At 49.1% G+C, this 10,144-nt stretch overlaps 1 protein-coding gene across 2 annotated transcripts in view; it reads left to right on the forward strand.

Moving 5' to 3' along the window:
• The first annotated feature begins 845 nt into the window (after positions 1–845).
• Plcg2 (phospholipase C gamma 2) overlaps positions 846–10,144 on the forward strand; it is a 136,277-nt gene continuing 126,978 nt past the window's right edge. Inside the window, exons 1-2 of one of the 2 annotated variants that reach the window (XM_021170477.2) lie at positions 846–1,001; positions 7,018–7,256. In XM_021170477.2, coding sequence (XP_021026136.1) covers positions 7,064–7,256 — 193 coding nt within the window. In that variant the 5' untranslated portion in view covers positions 846–1,001; positions 7,018–7,063. The remainder of the gene's footprint in view (positions 1,002–7,017; positions 7,257–10,144) is intronic. The other variant, XM_029480946.1, reaches the window with a different exon arrangement.

Consider the following 10,144-nt stretch of genomic DNA (forward strand, 5'->3'; position numbering starts at 1 on the left):
TCTCTCTCTCTCTCTCTCTCTCTCTCTCTCTCTCTCTCTCTCTCTCTCTCTCTCTCTGTCAGAATGGAGAGATGGTTTAGCAGTTAAGAGCACATATTGCTCCTACAGAGACTGGAGTTCAGTTCCCAGCAACCCACATAGCCACAACAGCCTGTGATTCCAGCTTCAGAGAATCCTATGCGCTCTAGCCTCCCTGGCCCCCTGTATTCACAGAAATGAATTCACACAAACACACACATATACACATAATTTAAAAATAATATTAAAAATTTTTTTGGACACAGATCTCACTGTATAGCCCTGGCTGGCCTTGAACTAATTCAGAGATGTCATTCTGCCTTCCTAGTTAGGGGATTAAGGGTATGGACCGTTAAGCGGAAAAATACATTTTTTTTCCCAGAAAAAAAGCAACGAGTTTTAAAGAACACAGTCTTCTAATTTAAAAACCAAGACACCAGTTCTCTAGTGTCCAGTTACTCTTTGAAACAAACTTTTGAGCCTGGCACTGTTTTGCAGAGATGGAAACTGAGGCTGCGGCATTTAAGATAGGAAACAATGTACTACTAAATTCAGCTCCGTCAACCCCGAGTGGGTGAAGATAGTCAATGCATGCATGGTATCTGTATGCAGTAGGCGCCCCATAAACTCTGATATTCTTGGGAAATTTCTGTTCACTTGGCTAAGCGATCGCGGCCAGGCAGGTGGTACTGGGGCTGCCTCAGTTTCCCCCTGGTCGGGCAAGGCATGACTCTTTTGGGATGCTCTGGCGGGTCGGGACCCGCCTTGGGACAGGGCGGCGCGTTGAGGGGGGCGGCCCCGAGGAGTCACGTGGCGCGGCCGCCTCCAAAGCAGAAGTAAGGAGCGCGGCTGAGCAAGACCTGCGCTGCCGGACTGCCCGGGCCCCAGGCGGCTGCTGCACGAGGGACCCCCGAGTCCCCCCCAGCCCGTGGCTGGCAGGCCCAGGGATTGTGCGGGTGGCTGCGCTCCGGGGGTACCGCCAGGTGAGTAGCCCGGATGGATGGAGCTCCCCGGGGACTTGCGCGTGTGCGGGGACCCTAGAGCTGGCACCCCGTTGGGTGGGGACTGCGCCGGAGCACAAGAGGGCGCGGGCAGGGCTGGGGTGCGCTATCCGGGCAGGTGGCGGGGTGTGCCCTGGGGAACCCTTGCTTAGGGACAGCCGGGCCCGGCCCAGCCGTCGGCCACTTCCTCTCCCGGGGCTGGCGCCACCTCTCCAGGGTGAGCAGTGGCCAACTAGGGTTTGAATGAGAGACGCGGCTCCGGGTGCTGGGGTGGCCGAAGCGTCTGCCTCGCCACCGAGAGTCCTGCGCGGGAGCCGCTTCCCCGCTTGCGGGGACTTGATTTTGAACTTGGGACAGTACTTCCCAGTAGTACACAGGTGGCTCCGGGGTGGGGCGGAGCAGCTCTTTTCCACACGCGATTATGGGACCCGCCCCTCCCGCAATTCAGTTCAGTTTGGGATCTCAAAGGGGTCATTTGCCTCGCGGGGAGCCAGAATTCGAAGGGAAGGTGGGTTGTATCCGGACCTAGGAGGCTGATACCTGGAAAGTCAGGAGCAGGTCCTGATCTCGAACTGTTGAGAGAGAGGCTGGCAGGGCGAGGGGGCGACACGCCCTGGAAACAGGTGGCTTTCTCTCTGAGACCTAAATTTGAATTTCAGTTCCATTTATGTGACACAGCACACAGAGAGGAGCCCCCCCCACCCCCACCCCCCGAGTCCAGGTTTCTCTCTTGGGTCCCATACTAGACCAGAGCCTGTTTTCCGGGGCATAAAAGAGACTCCCTGCAGTTCCTGACCCAGGTGGCAAAGGCCCTTCCTGGTGGGCACAGGTCATGGCCCCTGCTCTTTGCTTCTGCGGGACACTTACAGGATGTTGGGGTTGGGACTAGCCCTAGGCTGTTACCCATTTTGCACGGTTGTGGGCAGCAGTGTAGCAGTCCCAGGGGATTTTGGTTGTGGATTTTTATTGATGTTTAAAATTACTAGGTGCTTGGCCTCCCAGGCAAGGCGGCGTGTGTGGGGTACTCAGAAGGAGCCCCAGCGGGGACCCCTTTGCACCTCCTGGGCGAAGTTGGTGGGAAGTTACTGGTGGGAAAACTTCTGCAAATAATTAATTTCGAAAATAGGCAACCCTCTCCCTGCCCTGTCTCCGCAAAAGGGCTTTTCTGTTTCAACTAACAGAGTGGACCCATTCATATGTCTTGTCTCATCCTCTCTCAGTGGCCCCCTCTAGATTTACAAGCAATGCTTTCGATACTTATAATTATATATATATATATATATATATATATATATTACTAATAACATTTATATTATAACTCATTAATTTGTAAGTTTCTTTTTTTAATCAAAATAGCTCACAAGTCTCCCAAGATCAAAATTGGCTTGTGATAATTTATGAATCCACTCCTTTCCGTAGCTTCTGTACATTTTAAATTTTTTTTAAATTTTTAATATTTTTTATTACATATTTTCCTCAATTACATTTCCAATGCTATCCCAAAAGTCTCCCATACCCTCCCCACAACTTCCCTACCCACCCACTCCCATTTTTTTGGCCCTGGCGTTCCCCTGTACTGAGGCATATAAAGTTTGTGTGTCCAATGGGCCTCTCTTTCCAGTGATGGCCGACTAGGCCATCTTTTGATACATATGCAGCTAGAGTCAAGAGCTCCCGGGTACTGGTTAGTTCATAATGTTGTTCCACCTATAGGGTTGCAGATCCCTTTAGCTCCTTGGGTACTTTCTCTAGCTCCTCCCATTTTAAATTTTTTAAAATTATTTTTGAGACAATCTCATTATATAGTTGAGGTTAGCCTTGAACTTCTGATATTCCTGTGTCCACCTCCCAAGTGCTGGGATGATCAGTGTGTGCCAATACTCTTGGCCTGTAGGGGATGCCCTCCCCCCAACCCCCACCCCCAGCCCACCCCCACTTCCCAGAGATGAGGAGCTCAAGTGTTTCTGGTTTTATGGTCCTGTGAGCATCTTTCCGGATGTCTCGTTTTGCACAAGAGTGCTTGCTGGATCAACTTTATACTTTAGAGGTGCTTACCCTTAAAAAAAAAAAAAAAAAATAAGTCAACCGTGTTTTCACTTCCACGTGTACAGGTGGACATTGTTGGTTCTTGGATTGGACCTTCCCATGCTTTTAGGATGCCCGTCAAATGAACCCCAATATCCCTGGTGTGGTGGGAAGGGCAGGCAATATTCGAGGGTTCAGCTGGTCCAGAGTCTAGTAGAATTCTTCTTTGGGTTTTTGGCTGAAATCCAGCGCTGACCCACATGTGCAAAGAGTGCTCAAGAGACGGATAGTCCCTGTTTCCTGTTTTGGGGTTCTTGTGTGTGTGAGAAGTTGGTTTCAAAGTGTGAAGGACAGAAATGTGAAGAAAAAAAAAAAAAAGAAAAGAAGTTTCTTCTCAGCCTCACCACCAGCCATGTTTGTACTGATTATGTGAGTTAATCAGGTTACCCATAGTAGGGGTGGAGGGAAGGGGAGTCTAGGCTAATTCATTCATTTTGGAAAGAACAAAACAGAAGCAAAGAGGGAGTTATCTTGATGGCTAGGACCCTGCTCTGGGAATACAGTCAGCTGGAGGAGACCTTCTTGCCTTGGGCGTTGGAGCTTGGAATACTCTGTCTGAGCTGGCCACTGCCTGATGCCCTGTCCAGAATCTGTTTCCAGTGTGGTGTTGCTTCAGGGCTTGGGATCTTGCTGGGGGGAAACCTTTCCTGGGCATCTGACCGTGAGAAACAGTGAGGATGCCAGGATGGAGCATTCTGTATAGTGCAGAACTGTGCAACGGGGACCTGGATCTTCCACTTTGTAAGCTGTGTGACCTTGGACAAGCCAGTCCCCTTACCCACTCTTCAAAGAGTCGGCCAGTGTTGTTGGCATGTGGCCAAATACTGAATTTACAAAAAGCAAGCCCTGAAAGGATCAGACTCATATGACTGTCTGTGTGTGTGACCTTGGTCATATAATTTCCTCCTCTCTGGATGGATTTTGATTTTTAAAGCTGTCAGCTTTTCTCCCTCTTCTCCCAGTGCTAGGAACTGAACTCAGGACTTGGCTCTTGCTGGGCAAATGCTCTACCCCTGAGCTGTATTCCCAGGCATGTATTGGTCTATAAGGTACCTGAGGGTAAACTGGTGTCATGTCTAGAGAGTTTTATATTAACAGCTACTTTCCAGGGGGCCTTTGCTTCTGTCCCCTGAATAATGAAATAGCCTGGAAACTCCCCTCTCTCATCTCCAGTGGGTAGCCTGCTTAACTGATAGTGTCAATATAAATAGCGTGTTTGGTATGGCTAGCTCCCAAGTGGACAGGAGAGCTATGAGTGTATATATATATATCTTGTGAGGTCACATCCTGGCTTGTGTTGAAGCCTGTTCCCCAGGCTAGATGACTGTTCCTCTACCAGCTTTTCACTCTGTAGCCCAGGCTGGCCTTGAATTCTTAGCAACCCTCCTGCCTCAGCCTCCCCAAGTGCTAGGATTATAGCTGGATGCCCTGTTGTGTGTTTTTATCTCATTTTCGCAGGGTCTAGTATAAGTCAAGTTGGCCTTAACTGTGGATGACCTTGGACTTCTGATTCTCTTCCCCCTACCTCTCTTGTGTTGGGCTTACGGACTATGGCCACCAAACTCTCTCTATGTGGCACTGAGAACCAAACATGCTAGGCAAGCATTCTATCCACTGAGCCACACCCCCAGTGCCTCATCTTTTTACAAGATGGAACTCAAAAGCCTTCCTTCCTCAGCTGATTTCTCTGAGTCCTTTAGGCCTCGGGTGGGGTGGGGGGGAGGGAGGTAGGAGGGGAAGGAGGGAGGGGGAGGGGGCAGGTATGGGAGTGGGGAGGGTGGCATTGCACCTGGCTCTACACTGCTGTTTCTTCCCAAGCCATAGACAGGGAACAGGTAGAGACAAGGCCAGCACTCCCACGGAGGCACCTTTCTGCCTTCCTTCGAGCAAAGGGCAAGGTCTGAGCCTCTCCCTGTTCGCTGACATTTGCATCCTAGTTCCCAGCCCAAGCAGAGTTGATACTCAGAGCTCTGCTCACCTGGCTGATGGATAGAAAGCATCCATCAGTCAGTGTTTAGTTCCCCAAATCACACCATCCATACCTCAGTGTATTTTGTCCTCGTTTTGCAAGTGACAGGGTGGAGGTTCAGAGCAAATTGCCTAGAGACTGAGCAGATTGGAGGCCCCGACAGTCCTAGTCCAAGGCCTGCCTCTCACTTCCTGTTCTTTGGCCTGGGTGGAATAGCTCTCTAGTGCTGCTTGGTAATCCTGGTGGATATAATGACAACTGTGGGACCTGGCAGGAGGAGCTGAGGTTGTCACACAGTTCCACTGAGCACCCTCTTAGTTGATTTAAAAAAAATCTTATTTATGTACTTATTAGTATTTACTATATATTGTTATATGTAATACTATGCAATATAATTAATTATATTATTTATCTATGTACATTGGTGGGTTTGCTTTTGCCTATGTCTGTATGAGTTTGTCAGATCCCCTGGATCTGGAGTTAAACAATAGAGTTGTGAGCTGTCATGTGGGTTCTGGGAATTGAACCCGGGGCCTCAAGAAGAGCAGCCAGTGCTCTTAACTGCTAAGCCATCCTCTCCAGCCCCTAAGTTGACTTTTTAAAAAATATATTTTTAAAAATATATATGAATATTTTCCTGCATATATGTATTGTATCATGTGTGTGCCTGGTACCTGAGGAGGTCAACAGAGGGTATCAGACCCCCTGGAGCTGGAGTTTGGTGGTCTTAAGCTACCTGACATGGGGGGTGGGGACAAAATCCTGATCCCTTGCAAAAGCGACAAGTGCTCTTAACTGCTGAGCCATCTCTCCACTCAACTCTTTCTCTCCTATTTTTTTGAGATACTGTCTTGTGTAGCCCAGGGTACCCCCTAACTTACTACGTAGCTGAGGTTGACCCTGAGTTGATATTTCTACACCCCGCTTCCATGCATCACCACAGCTGGCTTGTGGCCTTGTTTTAGGGTCCTGGGATGATAGATTATTTTATTTAGGTCTTACAAAGTCTTCATGAGGTAGGTAACATTCCTGTCCTTTGCATGGCTGGAAATGAGGTCCAAAGGGTGTGGTGTCTAGGTGCGCCTAGCTCCGCATCCAGCAGGCTCAAGGGGCTTTGAGCTGAGAAGTGATGGGATTGAGTTTGCGTTCTAAAATGCTGCCAGCCACTGGGCTGAGAATCTCAGGGGCTCGGGGCAAGAAGCTGGGTACAGTGGAGAGCTCCTCGGAGAAGCCAGGGAGAGGGAAGAATGCTTGAATTCTGAATCTGCCCATTGTTTTGGGGCCATGAGAAAGTCCAGACAATGGCTGGGATACTTACTGAAGCAGAACTGCCCGTAGGAGGGCGCTGCTCCAAAGACACTTGGGTACTCTGCTTTGCTGTACACGGGAGGCTGAGGGTTCCCCTCTGGGCTTAGGAACCCCTTGAGGAGGGATGAAATGGAAGCAGAGGTGTGGAGAAGCCACCATTAGCAGGATTCCGCGCTTGCATTTGTTGGGGGGCTGCCAGACCTGGACATTTTCTACGTTTTTGGTCTCATTGTTATGCAGAAGAACCAGTTGTTCTCATTTTTTGTTATAAATGGATGGTTAGGTTCTAGCAGGTTAGATACCGTGCTGGAGCGAGGTTACTGAGCCTGTCAGAACGGCTTTGCTTATTCAAATTTGGACAAGAAGAGATTTGGTTATTCAAAGTCTATCTAGCGGTGTGGGGGGGGAGGGGTCAAGGAGGCCAATAGTCCCCCTCCCCATCTCCACCCAGACTTTATTTAAACCTGCGCCTTCTGCCTGTGCTCTCTAAGTGGCCAAGGGCTCTTAGCACTAGAACCTTCACCTATAACTTTACCTATAACAGGGTCTTGGCTCCTGATACTGACACTCCATTCACACACCCACCTCAGTTAATCAAAGCCAGTTCACTCTTTTATCCCTCCCACCCCCCTGCAGCCTCCATATTTCTCCTGCTTCTCCTGTCTCCCTGGAGCGGCTGACAATGACCACCATGGTCAACGTGGACACCCTTCCAGAATATGAGAAGAGTCAGATCAAGAGAGCGCTGGAGTTAGGGACGGTGATGACTGTGTTCAACGCCCGCAAATCCACCCCAGAGCGGAGGACAGTACAGATGATCATGGAGACTCGGCAGGTGGCATGGAGCAAGACCGCGGACAAGATTGAAGGCTTCTGTAAGTACTTGTTGGGCAGAGCAGCGGGGTTCATAAGCCCTGCCTACCAGAGTAGCATCTGCTCATTCACCCTGCTTTATTTAAACCTGTCGCGTCTGTCAGGATGAGTGTTGATTTGGTCCATTCTTCTTTTAAAGATTTATTTTATGTCTATGAGTACACTGTAGCTGTCTTTAGACCCTCCAGAAGAGAGCATCAGTCCTCATTACAGATGGGTAATGAGAGCCACCGTGTGGTTGCTGGGAATTGAACTCAGGACCCCTGGAAGAGCAGTCAGTGCTCTTAACCACTGAGCTGGCTCTCCAGCCTCATTTGGTTCCACTTTGTGTGGGTGGGGGCGGGGTGAGGTTGAGATCAGGTGGGGGAAGTTGATCCAGGGAAGTTCTTGTGAAACGACAGTAACCCCAGTTGGTCAACTTGGCCCTGATATTGAAACAGTAGTGGGGATCATCTGGTCCCAAAGGTAGCGAGCTGTCTGGCTTCTGACAGGCCTGGGGAGGCTGGGGGCTTAGTAGCCAAATGCCTAATGATTTATTTATTTTGTTGCAAACCACAGCAGCAAGGAGCTCTGTGTTTAAAGGTACAGGGAAGGTACAGGGAAGGAGAAAAAAATAAATCAGTTACTGTTTGCAGCCTTCAGATGAAATTCTGGTCCTGGTGGCTGTGCCTTCTCTTGTCACCTTATACTGGGCTGTTGGCTCAGTTCTGGGACTTTCTGAGGAGATTGTAGCAAACAGAGTTTTCAGTTGCAGATGTGTGCTTTAATTTGATTTCTTACCAATTAGCATGAGTTTGTTTGAAGTTTATTTGTTCATTTAAGGTGTGTACGTGTGGGTGCGTGCACGTTCATAGCATTCGTATGAGGGTCAGGGTGGGGCACTTGTGGGAGTTGCCTCTCCCCTACATGTGGATTCTGGGGACAGAACTCAGGCTATCTGGTTTGGCCACAAGCACCTTCACCCACTGAGGTGATCTTGTCCGCCCTCTTTGTTTTAGAAGGGTCTCATGTAGCCCAGGCTAGCCTGGAACTTGGAACGTAGCTGAGGATGATTTTCAACCGGCGATCTCCCTGCTTTTAGCTCTCAGAGCTGGGGAGAGAGGTGGTGTACCTCAACACTGCTATTTATTTATTTATTTATTTTTATGCTGGGCTGGGAATGGAACCCAGCGTTTGTACATAATAGACAAGCACTCTGCCAAATGAGCTATGTCCCCAGGTCCGTACTGAAAAGCTCACATGATTTTTTCTTACAGTAATTTCTTTACTTGTGTGTGTGTGTGTTTATGTTATGGCATGCGTGCACAGGTCAGAGGACAACTTATAGGAGTTGATTCTCTCCTCTTACCATGTGGGGCCTGGGGATTAAACTTAAAGTCATCTGGCTTGGTGGCAAGTGCCTTTTCCCATGGAGCCCTCTTGGCAGGCCCCTGACTAGCTTTTCATAGAAAAATTATAATGTACTTTTGAAATAGCAGTGCTAGGAGTTGAGGCAGGAGGATTGTGGGTTCACTGTGGCCACATAGTGAGACCTTGCCTTAAAAATGAAGTACTGTGAGAAGCTAGAGAATTAACTCACAAGTGCCTTTCACCTCTGACCCTTTCTTCACCCATATCCTGCATAAGCTCTGACCTAGCTTGTTCTCTGTTGCTGTATATATACCATGACCAATGGCAAATAGGAGGAAAAGATTTATTTCAGTTTACAGGTTACAGCCTATCTTTGAGGAAAGCCAGGGCAGGAACTCAAAGCAGAAGTGAAGAGACACCATGGTGGTAGAATGCTGCTTACCAATTTGCCTTGCTATCTCTGGCTTGCTCGGCTAGTTTTCCTAGGATGACACCGCCCATGGTGGGCTGGGCCCTTTTACTTCTATTAGCCATCAAGAAAATGTCCCACAGATGGGGCCACAGGGCAATCTGATAGAGGCAATTACTTTCCCCAGGTGACTCTGGGATGAAGAGGCTTTACAGCTGAAGCTAAGGATGGCCAGCTCATTAGTCGTTTATTTAGTCTTCTGGTAATAGTCTGCCTTCATGTGACAGGTGTGTCTTAAATATTTCATATAACCTCTGCTCCTTGGTTTCTTTTCACCTGGGGCTGGTTCCTTATCAGCACACGTTGATCTGCCTCTTGCTTTCACGGGCCTGGCTGCACCGTGACAGTTTAACCCAGAGTGGGTCATGTGCTGTTCCCTGCCATTTGTCAGGAACTGCAGCAGTGGGTTTTTGCAGTCTTCTTAAAAAGTAAGTCATGTTTTTATTGAAACAAGATTGACTTAACACACAGTTTATGGTTCAAAGAGACCATGCAAAGCCGGGTGTGGTAACTCAAACCAGTAATCCCAGCCTCTGGAGGTTGAGGCAGGATTAGAGGATTATGGGTTGAAGAGAATCTTGAGCCAGGTATAGGTGGCATGCGCCTTTAATCCCAGTGCTTGGGAGGCAAAGGCTGGCAGATCTCTGTGAGTTCGAGGCCAGCTTTTCTACATAGAGAATTCCAGGACAGCAGGGTTATGTAGAGAGACCCTAGAGAGAGAGGGAGGGAGGAACGGAGAGAGAGGGAGGAAGGGAGAGGGAGGCAAAGGGAGAGAGAGGGAGGGACAGGGAGGGAGAGAGAGATATGCTGAGCTACAAAAGCCAGGCATGGTGGGAGACACCTGTGATCTCAGGGCTGGCCAGCCAGGGTAATGACAAGGTGAGGTGCAGGTTCAGTGAGGGATCCTGACTCAGAATATAAGGCAGGGAGCAGCAAGGAGACACTAGTCACTGCCATCCACTTGCAAGTACAGAGCACATTTAATCATGTGTTAGCATCAGCATGGTCAGTTCTGGTACACTTTCAGTAAGTGGCACTTACCCCATCCCACTGACCCCCTTCCTCCATCTT

The sequence above is a fragment of the Mus caroli genome, chromosome 8 (assembly GCF_900094665.2).
Source record: "Mus caroli chromosome 8, CAROLI_EIJ_v1.1, whole genome shotgun sequence".
Lineage (NCBI taxonomy): Eukaryota > Metazoa > Chordata > Mammalia > Rodentia > Muridae > Mus > Mus caroli.